Source organism: Mastomys coucha, unplaced genomic scaffold, assembly GCF_008632895.1.
Source record: "Mastomys coucha isolate ucsf_1 unplaced genomic scaffold, UCSF_Mcou_1 pScaffold8, whole genome shotgun sequence".
NCBI classification, from domain to species: domain Eukaryota; kingdom Metazoa; phylum Chordata; class Mammalia; order Rodentia; family Muridae; genus Mastomys; species Mastomys coucha.
Genome location: NW_022196914.1, coordinates 36,492,181 through 36,511,146, shown reverse-complemented (window position 1 = coordinate 36,511,146; position 18,966 = coordinate 36,492,181). Strand labels below are relative to the sequence as shown.

The 18,966-nt window shown below is 37.7% G+C and overlaps 1 protein-coding gene across 1 annotated transcript in view; it reads right to left on the bottom strand.

Moving 5' to 3' along the window:
* Positions 1 to 1,544: 1,544 nt before the first annotated feature.
* Pcsk1 (proprotein convertase subtilisin/kexin type 1) overlaps positions 1,545 to 18,966 on the bottom strand; it is a 49,443-nt gene continuing 32,021 nt past the window's right edge. The window contains exons 10-14 of the mRNA XM_031360306.1: positions 12,399 to 12,632; positions 11,605 to 11,762; positions 10,481 to 10,614; positions 6,463 to 6,624; positions 1,545 to 4,698 (exon numbers count right to left, since the gene is read on the bottom strand). Of these exons, the coding sequence (XP_031216166.1) occupies positions 4,321 to 4,698; positions 6,463 to 6,624; positions 10,481 to 10,614; positions 11,605 to 11,762; positions 12,399 to 12,632 (1,066 nt within the window). The 3' untranslated portion in view covers positions 1,545 to 4,320. The remainder of the gene's footprint in view (positions 4,699 to 6,462; positions 6,625 to 10,480; positions 10,615 to 11,604; positions 11,763 to 12,398; positions 12,633 to 18,966) is intronic.

The window sequence follows — 18,966 nt, the reverse complement described above, 5'->3', positions numbered from 1 at the left end:
TAATCCAATATTTATGAAATGGACATTCAAAAGAAACAAGGATCATTAAAAAATCATTGTATGTAAGTTATATATAATGCATATAACATTGTGGTATACCAATGTAATTATGTATATACTAAAAATGAAATATGCAAACCCAAAAATGAAATATTAAAGACATTCATGCCTATAAGGACAGCACTTAGGAGGCTGAGGTAACAGGATGAAAATTTTCAGGCCAGAATGAAGTATGTAGAAAGATACTCTGGAGAGAGGGATGGGGTAACTTGATAGTTGAAACAACATAGTTCCAACTGGAGAACATTACAGTAAGAGAAACAACTGAAACACTAAGTCCTGTAATGACCTCATCTGTAAGGAAATGTTTACAAAGAGTGGAACAGTAGTTATAGAGAAGAAGGGAATTGGAACTAGGGAGATGGAAATAGGAGGTGAAAAGAGTACAGAACTACATCCATGTAAGATAAACAAGTGAACCAGTATAGTTATGTAATGTCTGGCCTGAGAGCTACAGCCAGTTCCATCTTATTGTCTGCAGTTAAATTAATCCTGTCATTAATCAAGAGAGGATGATGACTAACTGATGGGGCTGAAAGTTAATCTACTTCACTTTAGTAATAATTTTTTCTATATTTCTATTCTTAGAACATTATGTTGGTATCACAAACAGAAAACACACAGGCCTCTGGCCCACACTCGTGAGAAGACTATGAGTCTGTCTAAACTGGGAAGACAAAGCCCAGGTAGAAAATTCCTCTGGAATACTTGAAATATTATTTCAGTTCAGATAAATGACATCCTAGGGGGGAAAATGGTTGTCAGGGAAAACTCACTCTCAGAGACATAAGGATCAGTTTCTAAGCTGGTAGAAACTCTAGGGGTGATAGCTTGTGTGGTAGCAAAGTGTTCTGAGGATGAAACTGGAGGTTAATAAAGGGATGACTTAGAAGGGGTCACAGCTTCCGGCTGTACATTGGCTATAGACTGAACTGCTATAAATAATTTCTCTGAGACAGGGAGTCCTTTCCATTTTGCCCTCCTTTTCTCATCCACATCTTAGTTAAGCCCCAGTCAGATAGTTCCCTTTTGTTGTCATGACCATGAAAGCCTGGGTTGGGTGGGAAGCTAAAGCATGCCTGCTCAAGTAGGTACTTAATTTACCTCTAGGAAAGCCTGGCTTTCTCAAAATGAGTTACTCACCATTTTAACATAAACATTCTGTTGCTTTTTTTTTTTTTTTTTTTTTTTTTTTTTTTTTTAAGTCCGTTGGAAAACATTTTGGGAGAAAGAGAACCTGCTTTGGTTGGAAACATGAGTTTTTCCTTTTTGACTTAGTGAAGAACAATTTATTCTTCTGATTTATTTACATATTCTGATTAATACATTAAGTGTGTAATATAAGAGTTCCATTAAGAATTCTAAGACCATGTTAGACTGTTAGGCTCAGTTGTACAATGTATTAGGATATTAGATAAACATAACTTTTCCATTCACAGGGGGACATGCCTGTCAAAACTATTTTATTGGATGAAACATTCTTATTCTCATGAAAGCTTTTGGTTCTTTAATATAATTTATTATGCCTTTTAAAATTCTGTTCGATAAAAGCATTGGTACATTATAAATACCTGTAAAGAAAATATAGCTTAAAATTCCAAGGGAAATATTATATAATTATCCTTTTTTAAATATTTTCACAAAAATCCACATAGGCACTAAGAAAGACTGACAAAAATATTTTTTTATGTCTAGACAATATATACTCCAGGTTGGAAACATTCAAGCATGGTATTTTCTAAATATTAAAGCTTATGAGTTGCCCATGAGTTGGCTTGGGTTCTTAGAGGGGAAATATACTGTTAGAAAGGGCTGAACAAAATCTCCATAATTTAGTATAAGGACCAGGAAAGTGTGGGGTTTAGCATAAATTCTTTCATTTTTTTTTAAAATCACATATTAATTGTCAGTTAGTGATATCATTCTTTAGGCCTTTTGAAAGTAGCTGAAATTTAATGCTATAACTCTTAAGTCATTTTCAGTTGTAATGTGCTATAGTAGTAAACATTTCATTTAAAACTTATAGTAAACACAATTCAAAACCTTCAAAGACAGAGGTCTCAAGGCTCAGGAGAGGGCTTTGTTATTTAAAAATGCAAATGATGAAACAGGAAGTAAAAATGTGTGCTAGTAACCACGCTCAAAGCAAAGGCAAATAAGCTGTCTTTCTGAGCTAGCTCAATGTTATAAGCTGTCTTTCTGAGCTAGCTCAATGTTATAAGCTGTCTTTCTGAGCTAGCTCAATGTTATAAGCTGTCTTTCTGAGCTAGCTCAATGTTATAAGCTGTCTTTCTGAGCTAGCTCAATGTTATAAGCTGTCTTTCTGAGCTAGCTCAATGTTATAAGCTGTCTTTCTGAGCTAGCTCAATGTTAGGAGTGGGTGGAGACTTTGTAGAAAATTTGCAAACAGAAACTCAGTTGGAGAAATCAGGCCTAGAGTTAACTAGAGTTATGTTGGCATATTAAGAGAAGGAAGGCATATTAAGAGAAGGGGTCTCTAGTTAATGAATAGTACAAATGAACACCCAGGTGAGATAAGATCAAGTGTTCATAGGTGTCTTTAGGATCCGAAGTACTCTTTTTACTTATAAATGCAACAATTTAACTAACTTGTAGCAAACTCAATTATTAATGGCAGAGACTGCTTGGAAATAATTGCAGGAAATACTTTTCTGAATGCGCTTATACCCTATACAAATTCAGTTAGCATCTGAGGGGGCAAAGTTACATGCATAGAAAGATGAACATCACATTTCCTCTTACATGTGGAATCTGGATTAGATAACAAGACATGGAATTGGAAGTGGGAATACTTGTGAAGAGCAAGAGGACAAGCAAGGAGAGACAGAAGAGATGTTAATGCGGGCTGGACATTGTACAAATACATGAAATACGTGTATGAGAATGTCAAAAATGAAACCCCAATTCCTGCAACTAACAGATGATAATTAAAAAGGGATAAATGGCTATTGGATGCTGAGTAATAACAAATAAAGTGGCTATTGTTAAAAAAAAAAAGGTGGGTCAGGGAAGGCTGGCCTTTGGAAAGTATTACTACCTCTAGCTAGCTATTGCTATGATGGAAGATGGATCTGAGGATCAGGTTTCATGTGAGTTCTCACACTTTCATCAGTCCTTCCCACTTCTGAAATATTCTGCATAACTTACAGAAAGTACAAATAAGATCTAAGTGTTACCTACCTGTTTTCTGATTTGAAACATTGGAAGCATTTGGGTCAGAATTTGAATACTGTCCTCTGAGACTAGAGAAGACCCTGTGGTGTCCAGAAATGGCCACTCATATAGAAAGCCAGAAGAACCTGTCCTAGGAACACAGCTATGAAAGGCATCTTGTTGCTTCTCTGCTTTATAAACATTTTCCCTGTTATTACATTGATTCTCTGCATTTTTGAGTGGCTCCTTATTATTAAACAAAACTATGACTAGAAATTTGCCAAAATTTAAGCATAATTTTGTTCTGAGAAAATGGCATGAATTAGTTCTTTGAGTTTTGAGTTTGTGGCTCAAAAAGGAAACAGACAAGGCACAAGAGGGAAATAGAAGGCCAGGTCTTATAAAGCGTGGATCACAGCCACCTTTTGACCCATTGAAACCTCTACATGGCACATCAATCAAGACTGTATGACTATTCTAGCTAATATAAATGTTAAGATCTGTTTCTGAATTTAAGCAATGCATTTTATTCCAGCTACTCCAAAATGGTCAGATTATCAGCTTGAACATGAGCAATACATGTTATAGAAAGACTTAGAGTATGAACTCTAGTTGTGAACTTTCTCATTCGATACTTTATAAATGCTTCCTTGTTATCAAAGTTCAAAGAACTCCATTACAAAAATAGGAAACAGGATGAACTGTAGTGGCCAAACTACCTTTGTTGATTATTTTTCTAAATTAAAATGGATCTCCCACTCTTTTCCTAATCTTGTGATATATGAAATGGGGTGAAGCTTTAGGAGCCGTTCTACGGTGGCAAAGGGCTGGATCCCAACAATAACTTTAGAAAGAAGTTGCTTCTCTTGGATAGACAGGGAAGACATATTCTTAAACACTGAGACCAATAATCAAGTTGGCTTTCATTTTGGAACTCACTCTACAAATACAGTTTGAGGAGAAAAAGTAAAGTTACGATGAAGGACATCATAAGCATAGAAACCAGGACACAACAACTCCAGACCCAGGAACATCTAAGGAAAAGGAGGGTGCATGAAGATTTCCAACTCAGGCCACACGCTTATTTTAATTCTCCTCATTCAGAATGTCCACGAGAGCTTGTAGCAGCCTGTCATCTCTATGCTTATAAGGTTTTGTGTTATAGAATACATCAACATAGTCACTGTACAGACTGTCTTCAGAGTCTTCAAGCTGAGAGGGCTTGTTGAGCTTTTCCAAGGCTTCATAGAAACTTTCATAAGGGATGCTGAGCTTTGCACTTGGAGACTTCTTTGGTGATTGCTTTGAAAGTGCATTCTTGCTAAATGCACTTTGTAGGAGCTGTAGCATGGCCTTCGAAGGTGTTCCTTGTACCTCCTCATCCCTTCTGCCCTCCACGCTGCTGCTGCTGGAGCTTTTGGGTACTATGAGATTGTCATTCGGGCTCTTTTGTGTGGGCTGCTCCTGAAATACAAAATGCCACCAACAAAGGCAAAAAGCTCATTATTTACAGCTAGAAAAGCTAGCTGCAGCCCTAACACAATCCCGCTAGGGGTCCCTTGAGAAGCAATTTGGAGAATGGAGAAAAAAAATCAAGGCTTGGAGTTATATGAGTTTGTATTTAAGCATTTATTTTTCCACTTCCTGATCCAGCTTTGGCATCTTTTTTGGTCTCCCAGAATTCCAGCTATAAAATAGAGATCAGAACATTTCCATTTCTGCTGGTTTTGAAGATTGAGATTATGCAAGTATGTATTCAGTGTGCTATTTTCCATCACTTTTAAGCCTACCATAATGGAATCCATTTGGAGAAATGACATTAAATATTTAACCACTTACTTGTAAGGTACCAGTTGATTGTTGTGTACAAAAGTAGCTGACTATACAACCCTTGCCCTTGCTCTTGTTAGAATGTATTGAATTTTGAGAAGCTTGTAGGGGAGAGAGGTCATGGGGCAGGAAGTTGGAGATCTGATAAGGAGCTATGTGTCAACCATTATGGAAATACTGTTGTTCTCTAGGACTTTCCATGATACCAAAATCTATGGATGCTCAAGCCCTTTGCACAGAATGGAAGGTATTGCTAAATGATCTATACATATCCTCCAGTATACAGTATCATCTCTAAGATATCTGTTAATACTTAACACAATATAAACACTATATTTTTAAGGGAAATAATATATTTATATATTAATTAGAGAAAATATATTCTAGATACAGGGAAGTAAGTCTGTATATGTTCAGTACAGAGGAAGTTGTTCCAAATACTTTTGATCCATACTTAACTTGGTGGACTACAAGGATTTAGATCCCACCATATGAAGATATGATCATATTTCAATACTTTAACAAGTGAAAGTACTTTTAATACTTAGAAAGGAAGCTTGGAGAAACACTCACAATGTGGATTTTCCTCAGGCACTGTAGAGAAATTGAGCCTGGATTCTGCCTAGTATAATAAAAACAGGACCTAAACCCTAGTTGAAGCTTTCTCAAATCTAGTTTACAAATTCCTCATGTAAGTGCCCTGTCTTGAAACCTCCTAAAACATCTAGTTCAGAGATCTTTCATTTAGGACAGATCATTTCAGGGATCCTGCACTGTGTTAGATACTTATATGGGGGGAAACAGATGCTATTTCCTTACGGCTTCTGAGAAGGACAAAGCCGGTAGTTCCTGGACCCAGGATCACAATTGGTCTATGTTGGCTACCCTCTGAAATTTTCCAAGAGAAATTGTGATTTCATAACTTTGCTTAATAATGACAAGGCATTTCAGCTAAATGCCAATTACTAAGCAGAGATTAGTAATTAGTAATAAGCTTAGATGATGTGACTGTCTACCCTTGGTTTCTTTACTTTATATGTCCCTGCTATCTAAGTTCCAAAGATTACAAATTAAAATGAGATAAGATTGAACATTCTTAATGTGCACTGCATTATAATAACATATTATATTATAATAGGTCTAAGAGAAAGCTTGATTTGGAATGTGCTATCGTACAAAGATATTATTCAATTTAGGGAGTTTATCAATTTTAATTAATAAACTTAAGACTTAAGTACAAAAGAAAGAGCAGTGGCTCATCCAGTTGGGAACTGACAGTTTTTCTCTTCTAAGCCCTTTCACTCTACGCATATGAGAATTATTCCCTTCCTAAAAATTAGAGACATCTCTCTTCAGTTATTACCTACTAGTGTCTAAAAGAGAATATGGCACACAGACCTCCACAACATTCACCATCTTTTCCACTCCTCTCCTGTCATTCTGGACAGTATTGTAGGACGTATACACACGAGGCTGTTTCATGTGCTCTGGCTGAAAAGATGTCCCATGCAAAATCAACTTCCAGTTCACAATTCGTCCTTCATTTTGCATTCTTCCAGACTGGTTAAAACAAACATACATGTATTTATTTTAGTTTGTGTTTTAAACATAAGACAAACTTATTCAAATTGCCAAAAGAATCTCATAGTTAAAATTTAATTTTAAGGCATTGAGTATTCCATTTTTAAAGATTTATTTTAAAAGAAACGACTAGATAGATCCACTCTTTTAATAAAAACCAATACTTTATAAGCCAAACAGTTTAAAAAAAAACTGATTTACTACCTCACAACCAAGTATCTAGTTTTAAAAAGCAGAGTTCTCTATGTAAATCTGTTTTGTCACATTGATTCTGTTCTTGAAAAGCTTATTGTCCCTTAAACATCTATAAGTCAAAGTTCTAAAGGGGTGGAGTCAAATGTGTAGATTTGATACGAAGTGGCTCTGTCTTGGCAAGTAGAATTATTTAGATTCTTGCAACTGAAATTGAGCTAAGGAATTAAAGAGGGAGTAGAGAGGTGACTCGGTGGTTAAGAGTGATGGCTGCTCTTCCAGAGGATACAGGTTCAATTCCCAGCAGTCAAACTCTCTGTAACTTCACTTCCAGAGGATCCAATGTCCTCTTCTGGACTCCTTGGGTATTTATACATATACATACATGCATATATACATATAAACAGAAAGAACACCCACCTACATGCAATATCTATTTTTTTTAGGAACTGAGGAAAGTTTAAGAATAGCACTAATAAGTAATAGTATTTTCTTATAACAAGACTTGATTCAGTCTTCATTTTCTAAGCTATAATTAATAATTAATTTCAAGTGTATGTGTGAGCATGTACATTGTGAAACACACATGTGTGGAGATCAGACACAACTTGTGTGAGTTGGTTCTCTCCCTTGACCATGTGGTGTCGAGGAATCAAACTTCGTGCAGGCTCAGCTTGAAGGCAAGTATCCTTGCCCAGTAAGTCATCTCACCACCCCTATTTCAATGATCTGTAGAAAAAGTTAGTCTCTGAGAAAAGGTAGAAAATATATAATTTGCTTTAATGGGTATCTTTAGACGTTTAAACGGATTTATTTTTTAAAAATTATTTAGGCAGCTGGACAGTAATGGCGCATGCCTTTAATCCCAGCACTCTGGAGGCAGAGCCAGACAGATCCCTTAAGTTTGAGGCCAACCTGGTCGACAGAGTGAATTCCAGGATAGGCAAGGCTACACAGAGAAACCATGTCTAGAATAAAACAACAACAACAAAATTATCTATAGGCCGAGAGATCTGCACTGATGGTTCTTACACCTTTCTCTCAGAACTCAGATATAGAACACCACCCATTTACACCCCAACTGCAGCGAAGTAGGGGAATAGTGCACGAAGGGTTGAGCTTCCTGGCTTCATGTCAGACACTTTTCTGCCACTTCATCCTTGTGGCATTGTCATTTAAAGCATGCCAGAGTATGTTAGAACAGATGCAGTGTCTGAAGTGCTGAGAATCAAAAGGATTTCAGATTTCAAGCCTTTCTAGTCTTAGAGTGTTTCTACCAGCTTTACGAAGTGAGTGTCTGTTTTCCAAAATCTAGGATGCTTTACAATTCTAATATTTTTGAGTATCATTGAGCTCTAGAAATCAAAAATATAAAAAAGTAGTGTGGTTTTGGTTTTTTTTTGTTTGTTTGTTTTTGTTTTTTGTTTATTTTTGCGTGTGTCTGACTAATAGTAGGAAAAAAGATATTAAAGATATCTTTTTATTAGAAGTTTTCTTTATGAACAAATCTCCTTTCCCAGGTTTCCCTCCAAAAATAAATAAAATAAAATAAAATAAAATAAAAAAACAAAAACTAAAACAAACCCCTGTTCCCTCACCCCTCCCCCTGCTCACCACCCCACCCCCTCCTACTTACTGACCCTGGCATTCCCCTACTCTGGGGCACAGAACCTTCACAGGGCCAAGGTCCTCTCCTCCCATTGATAACCGACTTGGCCATCCTCTGCTATACATATGCTGCTGCAGCCATTAGTCCCACCATGTGTACTCTTTGGTTAGTGTTTTAGTCCCTGGGAGCTCTGAGGGTACTAGTTAGTTCATATTGTTGTTTGTCCTAAGGGGCTGCAAACCCTTCAGCTCCTTGGATCTTTTCTCTATCTCCTTCATTGGGGACCCTGTACTCAGTCCAATGGATGGCTGTGTGAGCTTCTACTTCTGTATTATTCAGGTACTGTCAGAGCCTCTCAGGAGGCTCCTGTCAGCCAGCACTTGCTGGCATCCACAATAGTATCTAGATTTGATGATTGAATATGGAAAGGATTCCCAGGTAGAGCAGTCTCTGAATTGTCCTTCCTTCAGTCTCTGCTCCATAGATAGTCTCTACAACTCCTTCCATGGGTATTTTGTTCCCCCTTTAAAGAAGGAACGAAGTATCCACACTTCGGTCTTACTTCTTCTTGAGTTTCTTATGGTTTGTGGTTTGTACTTTGTGTATTCCAATCTTATGGGTTAATATCCACTTATCAGAGAATGCATACCATGTGTGTTCTTTTGTGATTGGGTTACCTCACTCAGGATGATATTCTTCAGGTCCATCCATTTCCCCAAGAATTTCATAAATTCATTGTTTTTAATAGCTGAGTAGTGTAAGGCAAATGACACTGTCACTAGGACAAAAAGGCAACCAACAAATTGGGAAAAGATCTTTGCAAATTCTATATTTGATAGAGGGTTAATATCCAGTATATACAAGGAACTCAAGAAGTTAGACTCCAGAGAAACAAATAACCTTATTAAAAAATGAGGTACAGAACTAAACAAATAATTCTCAACTGATGAATACCGAATGGCTGAGAAGCACCTAAAGAAATGTTCAACATCTTTAGTCATCAGGGAAATGCAAATCAAAACAACCCTGAGATTCCACCTCACACCAATCAGAATGGCTAGGATAAAAAGCTCAGGTGACAGCAGATGCTGGAGAGGTTGTGGAGAAAGAGGAACACTCCTCCGTTGCTGGTGGGACTGCAAGCCGGTACAACCACTCTGGAAATCAGTTTGGTGGTTCCTCCAGAAATTGGACATAGTACTACCAGAGGACCCAGCTATACCACTCCTGGATATATACCCAGAAGATTCTCCAACATGTAATAAGAACACATGCTCCACTATGTTCATAGCAGCCTTATTTATAATAGCCAGAAACTGGAAACAACCCAGATGTCCCTCAACAGAGAAATGGATGTAGAAAATGGGGTACATCTACACAATGAAGTACTATCAGCTATTAAAAAAGATGTTTTACTGATATCTTGCTTGCCTTCCTGAAATAGGAAACTATTATACTACTCAATGAGAAGAGCAGTGTAGTAGTAAGAATGCTCTCTGTGACTCCAGCAAAGTATCATAGCCAAGCTGACCCCACACCTGCCTGTCTGAATATGTATAATTCCAGGGATGGCAGGCCATATGGCTGGCTGCCTTTAGACTATTTAGACTTGGGAACTTTTTTTTTTTTTTTTTTTGATTTTCGAGACAGGGTTTCTCTGTGTAGCCCAGGCTGTCCTGGAACTCACTCTGTAGACCAGGCTGGCCTCCAACTCAGAAATATGCCTGTCTCTGCCTCCCAAGTTCTGGGATGAAAGGCGTGCACCACCACCGCCCGGCTAGACTTGGGAACTTTATTAGTGTAGCTTTTCTCTTCCCTTACTGCATGGCTGAGTTTAGTAGTCTCTTAAAATTATTGCCTACATAACCAAGTATCTGGGCAACACTACACTTTTATATTTTTTCTGCTAAAAAATGAACAGGTCAAGCTCATTAGGACATAACTTGTGATGTCATCCACATTTTAAAGTACTTGCAAGTGACTGAAAAATGGTCTTTGGGTCTTTTTCTTTTTTGTCTTTTTATTTATACTTACCATGTCTGTAATTTTCAATGTCCAGGTGCCTACAGGATTCTCTCCCCATGTATGAACAGACATGAAGTCCCAATTCTTAAAGCCATTGGGGGATGTATCTCTTTCCCTTTCAGCCAAGAGTACAGTGCTAGTTCCTATTTTCATACAACAAATATAAGTTAGTGAATATCTTAACATGACAGTCTGGTCTAGCATCTAATAACTGGGAATGAAAGATGAGATTAAGCCTGTTGATGGGAGGAGGTGGAAATCTCAGTAGTATTTCATAAAACTCTAGGGCATCTAGAAAGTATAACTAATTGATAGAGCCTACTTTAAAACTTCAAGATTTCATATGCTAGAAAGAAATCATAGAGTTAAACAGCTCATCTTTCCTTGTCTATTATCCATAAAAACTGAAATTACTCCACTGAATCACTAAATGACTTCATAGGAAGTTTTGTTTTTTTTTACTATATATTTTTTTAAATGACTTCATAGGAAGTATTTTTTACTATATTTTTATTTATTCATTTGTATGTGCTCCACACTCATGTGCATGTACATGTGTGTCCCATGGCACTTGTGTGGAGTTAAGAGGATAACTTGTGAGAGTCAGTTATCTCCTTCTATCACTTGGTCCTGGGAAGGAACTCAGGCCATTAGGCTTAGCAGCAGGTACTTTTATGTGTTGCATATCTTATTGGCCCATTAACATACTTACAACTTCTGGTCGGGTTGTAGTTTATATCTCAATAGTCCTTAGCTCATCTTAACTAGAACTCTCTTGGCAAAAAGACAAGATCTATATTATTGTATATACTTATTTATATGACTGTGAAGATTTAATCACTATTCTCAACTTTATGAAGCACAATTCCTAACTTTTCTATTGATTTCTTCAGTATGCCAGACATATCTATAAGTTTTGAGAATTATTCAATCTTTTTTTTTTTTTTTTTTACTAATTGTCATATAAGAGAAGTGAATGCTCAGTCTTTTATCTTGGGAAATGAACAAAGGTTAAAAATAGGTGATTTTAGAAAAGCTTATTAATTAGCATCATTTAAGCAAAGACCCCTTTGTCTATCTAGAGACCAGTGGGAATGAACAAGAAGGAGAAATGAGTGGTTGCTGAAGTTTACCAACAGCAGAAGTGAGTGTGACATGAAGGTCTCCTCTACGAGAATATTCAATTGTTGCTTCAAATTGCACGTGTTCCAGGGACGTGATAGCATTTTCTTGTCCTTCACAAGCTCTTGTTGGGATTTCAACAATCACTTCTCCATTAGCTTTCAGGGCTCTACATACATTAGAGAAGCAGAATTAAAGAAAAAGTATCTCTCCTGCCATCCATTGGTTTGTTTGTGACAGTTGCACATGGATGTCTTGGCCAGATAACCAGAAAGACTTATTATCAGTAGAGTTCAATTCATAATTATCTATAGATGAATTTAATGCATGAGAAATTGATAAGAAACAAAGGTATATAAATATTATGCTATTTTCTGTAGAATAAAATTCAAACAGCTTTGTCTTCAATTCAAAAAAAGTGGTCCATGACAAGGATACCAATAAGATCCTCATGAAGAAATTAATTTTGTGTATAAGGCCTTTCTGAGGCATGTTCCTGGGCTTTCCAGGCTTTGGGGTTTTGAGGAAGTGGAATTTTATCATCATTATTGTTTTGATAAAAACTATATGATAGGCATAGCAGATTCTACTTCCATGACCATCTAGGATGAGCCAGAGGTAATCCACAAAGAGCCTTACTTAGAAGAAAATTCATCCTGACTACCCATAGAGAGACAGCCACAGAGAACACTGTTAAAACTCTGTCTCCATCTATTGCAAGTATATGAGAAAAGCTTGGGTGACAACACCTTAATCTAGTAGTGCTTTGGGCCTAAAGTGGTTTAAAGTTCTGGGAGATACTTACCTAGGCTCAAAGTTATTGTCTTTTACAACACATTCTTTCTTCTCAGGCACATTTCTCCAGGTCCTAGGATCAGCCAAATCCACCAGAGCTTTGGCATTTAGCAAACCAAATCCAAATCGGCTGTTCACCATCAAGCCTGCCCCATTCTTCTTCCAACCTGGGTTATTGGCCAATGGGTCGTACTCAGAGGTCCAGACAACCAGATGTTGCATATCTCGCCAGGTAAGATTTGGGCTAGAAAGAAAGTGACCCGAAGTATCTTTTAGGAACAAAATGAAGTATTTTTGTAAAATCAAGTGCTAAAAATAAGCATTGCCTTTTAGGGATTATTATGTGCATTTTAAAAATATATACTCTATTGCTCAATGTTATGATCTTTTATTTAGAACTCACAATGCAATAGTAAAATTTCTCACCTATAGCATGTAAGTTAAACTTTTACTCTCAGTAAAATCCAGCCCTAGCACTGCTGAAGTGTGAAATTTTGTCCCTGACTTTAATTATTTATGTTTATCTAAAGCCAGGTTTTTAAAAACATAACAGTTCCTTTGTGTCTATAGTTCTGCTCATAGAATGCTTTAGCACATTTCAGCATTATGAAGCTTCCACGAAGCCTTGTTTTTAATCATAGGAAGTATCAGATGTGAAAGACAAAGGTTTGCAAACTACTCAACACTTCTTACCTTTAAAAAAAAAAAAATGTCGTCAGAGCTCCATATCCATAGGTTCCACATACTTAGGATTTAACCAAACATAGATCAAAACTATTTGAAAAGAAAAATTTGCATCTGTACTGGTGTATATATAATTTTCTTGTTATCATTCCTTAAACAGTCCAGCATAATGGAATCTACATTGTATTAGGTATTTTAAGTAATTTGTAAATTACTATACCATTTCATAAAAGAAACCTGAGCATCCACAGGAACTGGTCCTGGACTTGATCATTAGCAGATACTGAGGAATGAATAGACCAAAATTCTCAAGAACTTCTTGGCATAATGGGATTGTTCTTGAAAGACTCTATGCTAAATATTATTAGAATATTCAAGGGGATGTTTCTGTTTCTTAAAGAATTTGAACAGAGGTATGTAGCAATCAGCAATGGAGAATTGGGGATAGACACCAGCTAGTCCCAGATGCCAGGAAAGCAAGAGGCTCGCAGGACCCAACAGGGGTGAGATTAGTGAAATGCCCAACAAAGGGGAGGGAGAACCTGTAGAGAACCTATTGAGAGGTTAGGCAAGACCCCCAGCTGGGGGATGGGGCCACCCACTCATCTCCAAATTTTTAACCCAGAAGGGCTCCTGTCTAAAGAAAATATGGGGACAAAGTGTGGAGCAGAGACTGAAGAAAAGGCTATCCAGAGACTGCCCCACCAGGGGATCCATCCCATATACAGACACCAAACCTAGACACTGTTGTGGATGCCAAGAAGTGTTTGCTGACAGGAGCCTGTTATAGCTGTTTTCTGAGAGAGGCTCTGCCAGAACCTGACAAATACAGAAGCTGATGTTTGCCGCCCACCACTGTATCTAGCATGGGGTCCCCAATGGACAAGTAAGAGAAAGGACTGAAGAAGGAGGTGAAGGGGTTTGCAACCCCATAGGGAGAACAACAATATCAACCAACCAGACCCTCCAGAGCTTCCAGGGACTAAACCACCAACCAAAGAGTACACATGGAGGGACCCATGGCTCCAGCCGTTTATGTAGCAGAGGATGGCATTGTCTGGCATCAACAGGAGGAGAAGCCCTTGGTCCTGTGAAGGCTCAATTCCCCAGTGTAGGGGAATTCCAGTTAGGTGGGGGTGGGTGAGTAGGAGGAGAAGCATCCTCATAGAAGCAGGGGGAGGGGGAAGGGAGAGGAGGGTTCCACAGGGGAAACAGGAAAGGGGATAACATTTGAAATGTAAATACATAAAATATCCAATTAAAAAAAGACTAGTAAAAACCTAGTAAATGCCTTATAGACCAGTGAGAATATAGGAAAATGGTTAGGCTCCTGAAACCTGTAGAATATTGTAGGCCCCAGATAGAACATGGGGAAAGACTTTAGATCCAGAGAAACCGGTCTAAATTCTTATAGAACCTATAAAAACTTGGGAAAACTTTTAGGGTCCAGTGAAACTCTAGGTAATACCTTAGGTTCCAGTGATAACCTGTGTTGCAGGAAATTTGATCACATTGTGAACCCTGAGATTAACTATAAAAGCTTGTTTCTAATATGGTATTGCTTAGCCTTTGATCTTAAAGCTTTCCCTTTACTATAAACAAGTACTTGTGGTGTGGCTCAGCCCTAGCACACACCTTTAATGCAAGAGCTAAATAAAGCCAATCCTAGGTTAAAAAAAAAAAAGAAAAAAGAAAGAAAGAAAGAACGAAAGAAAGAAGCAGTGCAGTTTAAAAGATGTTTTATATAACTGTGTATGCTGAATGTTGCATTTATAACTTATGAAAAAGTCTTGGGAATGTCTTTACTGAGAATATGTATATGAAGTGAATTTTAAAAGGCTAGTAGAACTCCTAAAAGGGAGTACATAGCAATCAGAGCAGGAGAAGCATGGTGTGGAAGAACAGCTAGCTGGGGCTAGTTTACACTGCATATGCTAGGGCAGGAAGGGACAATGCAGAGAGCTGACCCATAAGTCTGAGGATCCTGTCACAAAGTGAGCTTGAACTGGACCATTTGGGCAGTAGAAGTTGTCCTGGATTTTTTATCCAGAAAATGAATCAAGCCAGTTTTCTCCAACATGCTTCTGAGCTCACATCCTGCTTTGATGATTCTCTTGTCTCCACCTTATTAAATAACAGGCAACATGTATGTGTGTGCATGCATGCTGCTGCTTCTCAAGCTAGAATTTAGCTACAGGGAGTGAAAACTTAATCTCATTCCCTGATGCTTAGCAAACATACAAAAGTATGCCAGGCACAAGATTATACAAGCATATGTACAAGTGACCAGCAAGTAAGGGGGTGGAGGGGGGGGAGTGTTTTTTCTTTCTTGTCAGTTGTTCTTGAGGCAGTGAAGTGGGAAGAGCTTAGGCAGAGGGCAAGACTTTGTCTTAAGAGATTCTAGAGTAAGACTTTGTCTTACAAGAAATTTAGGGTTGTTGTATAATAAAATGTTTACTTATCTAAGTCTAAGTTACTATGCTATTGTAGCTGACCTGCCTTCTGTAATCCTCTGAGGCCAGAAGCTGCAGTTTCTGGCACTTAGCACCTCATCCTAAAACAGCAGGAGATTAAGTAAGGGATTAATTGCTAGAGCCTTTTCCCTATTGTCCAGATGCCTCTTGCTTGTCGGGCTAGGGGGAAGTTTGGAGCAATAAATTTCTATTGAACCAGGAGAAGAAAATAATACTCACAAAAGGAAAAAACATTTACGTAAGTGAATATGCATAATCTCACATAAATTCATATATGGGTTCATTCATGCTCATTTATTCATTTATACATTTCCATTCATACCCAGTTGGGTCCAGCTTGCATGCATTCTCACAATTACATACTTACACACATCCTGCATGCATACACATGCATACATTCTCATAATTACATACTTACACACACATCCATACTCACATATGCATATGGAGCAAAAAACCAAGCACTGGTGCAGAAAGAACTCACTCATTTTGGATGAAAACTGGAGCTCCAAGCTTTACTACATAGAGAAAGAAAAGGCTTCTACCCTTTTAATGCTAAATGAATTAAACTCAGGTTTGTAAGAAAAAAGCTTTGAGCGCCTTTAATCCCAGCACTTGGAAGGCAAAGGCAGGTGGATTTCTGAGTTTGAGGCCAACCTGGTCTACAAAAGTGAGTTCCAGGACAGGCAGGGCAACACAGAGAAACTCTATCTTGAAATACAAAAACAAACAAAAAAAAAACACCAACAAAAAAACAACAACAACACAAAGCTAAGCTTTGTTTCTTTTAATAAGACTAAGCCTGCCTTGTCCTTGCTATGGAACCTGTTCTGTTCCATGGTAAGGAGAAGCCTGCCTGCTCCTGCTCTCTGCAGCACCAGCTGCTTTTTTCCTCTTTCCCTCTGCATTCTGCACATAGTTCTCTTAGTATTTTATGTTACCTATAGTTTCTAAGTTATTCCACTCAGCATTCTCCTTCTAATCTAAAAAGTGTTCCATCTAAAAACTTCTCCTCAGCTCAGTTCTTCTCACCTCCGTTCTTCTCACCTCAGTCCTCCATTTCTCAGCCCCACTCTTCTCTTTGTCCTCGGCCCTTAAGCATCTTTCAGAATACATGATCACATGTTAAAAAATTCATCCAAAGTTCACACAGAAAATCAAATCATAAATGAAAATAGTTTACAACAGAGAATGTTTACATGCATATATATCCGTTAGGAGTAGTTATCTAGCTAAACATCCATCACCTGTCTCAGTTCTACAGGTTCACTGAAGTTTAAAACCATAACTAGGTTATTAGTGAAATTTTGTATAGCTAAACTCAGTCAATAATTTATCATCTGTCCTTGCATCCATAATGAATCATTTGTCCCCCTATTATGACCTATGGTTAATTGTTTTACAACCTCTTGGACTGTGCTCTGAGTAGGAGAAAGTCAGGTTAACATCTAAGAGAAATTAACTGGTGACACTTGGGAGATTGGCAGAGTTCTCATTGCAGCTTTGACTATCAGAAAAGGACCTAATAGCAGTCCCGTTATAAAAGAGCTTAATAATCATAGATACAATTTTAGGAATTTGTATATGATCACCATTAAGACTTAAGTCATCTATTTGCCTATAGACACTTCAAGACAGTACATCTTCGTGGATCTGCAGAAATCTGCTCCAAAGGGATATGCTACTACTTAGTGATTGTTATATATGTTTAATAATAACAGGAAAAGCATATTAATAGCAGAAATCTTTCCTAAAATGAGCCCTTTAAAGCCTTACTTAATAAGAGTGCACCTGTCACAGATTATATAATAATCTGAAGCAGGCCACTTCAGGATGATCACCTGCTAGTTATTAGCTTGTCCCCTTAGGGCTTCTGGCGAGAGCACCTTACATCAACCCTGATGATCTGACTGGTATCCACAGCATCTCCTTGGTAGAAGGAGAGAATTGACTCTTGCAAGGTATCCTCTAACATCTACATGTGTATCCTTTGTGGCACATACATGTGCACATACACAAATGTCTTCTAAATCAATATAATGTAGATATTAGTTAAGCTATACCCACAAAGTCTCACAGACATGACAACATAAGCATGAGCTGGACAAGGACAATAGACATGTAAAAGTGGACCGAAGAAAGTTCATAAGGCTGCCATCTTATATGAAGAACTGCAGGCAACTAAGGAATATTGAGAGTGGGAGAAATGTCTTCCCCAGGAAAGACTATACCAATTAGTTGTGTAATAGTAAATCATCAGCCTTAAAAACATATGTAAAATTGACATACAGACTGAACAGGTTATATTTAGGGAAGGTATATGTAAATAATGCTGATGAATGATTGAAGGTGCCTATGTTAAATATTCTGATATAATTTTGAAGCTTACTGTTATTAGTCATTAGATTAATAACAGATAAGTAAATTTGTTATCTACTAATTTATATGAACAAAATCATTAAATTAATAACAAACAAAAAGCGCTTTAAGCTTTTTATTGTTTTTTTTGTGATCTGCATTATTTCCCTCTAGTCAACTCAAGCATTATTTAATAAATAATGCATATTTCTCAAAGATTTTACCTTACCATAAGGCTGCAGAATCATGGAAACCTGGCTCAATTTGGTGCCTTCTCCCCAGATCCAATAATGTATCAGTTAATCAATGCCCTGGCCACTTGTTAAAGACCTGTGTGTGATCTTTTAGGCATGACCACAAAGGCTTCCATTGATGATACTTCTAGGGAATCCTAACTGTGTTTGAACCAGGTCTGGTACAGAGCCATTGTGCTATTGCCTTTCTAGGAAGCTGCAGACAAGTCTTCAGCCCCTGGCCCCTCCCATACTTTCCAAATGTATATTCCTAGCCCCTGAAGGCAAGTACTTTTACTCCCAAGTTTTTCTGTTGGAGAGAGACCTTGTTCAGAAGTCTTCTTTGGGTACTTCTGTGAAGATTTCCTATGGAATAAGCAGGTAGAAAGCCTGAAAGCATGTTCCTAATTTTATTCTTTATCAAGCTCCCAATGCACATGCAACTGCAAGGTTCATAAAACTGTTGGGACCTATTGTTTAGGCTCACCCAGAAATGATACAAGTCCATATCTATGCTGGCCCACCTGACTGCTGGAATTTAAAAACAAAAAACAACAACAAAAAACCATTAAAACCATTAAAAGCTTAACATTCTCATTTTTACTTGTTGCTACAATGGATTCATCCAACAACACCTGACAGTTCCACTTACTCTCATACTGCTAGCCTGAGTTCTTTCCAGATATACTGCTAAACACCAACATGACTGAAGGAGGCTTGAAAGAGAGTCTAGTCTAGTGACTTGCAGGGATCCCAGACTACATGCATCATAATCACTCACTACACTTATAAATAATGATTTCTGACACACATCCAACTCTGCCAATAT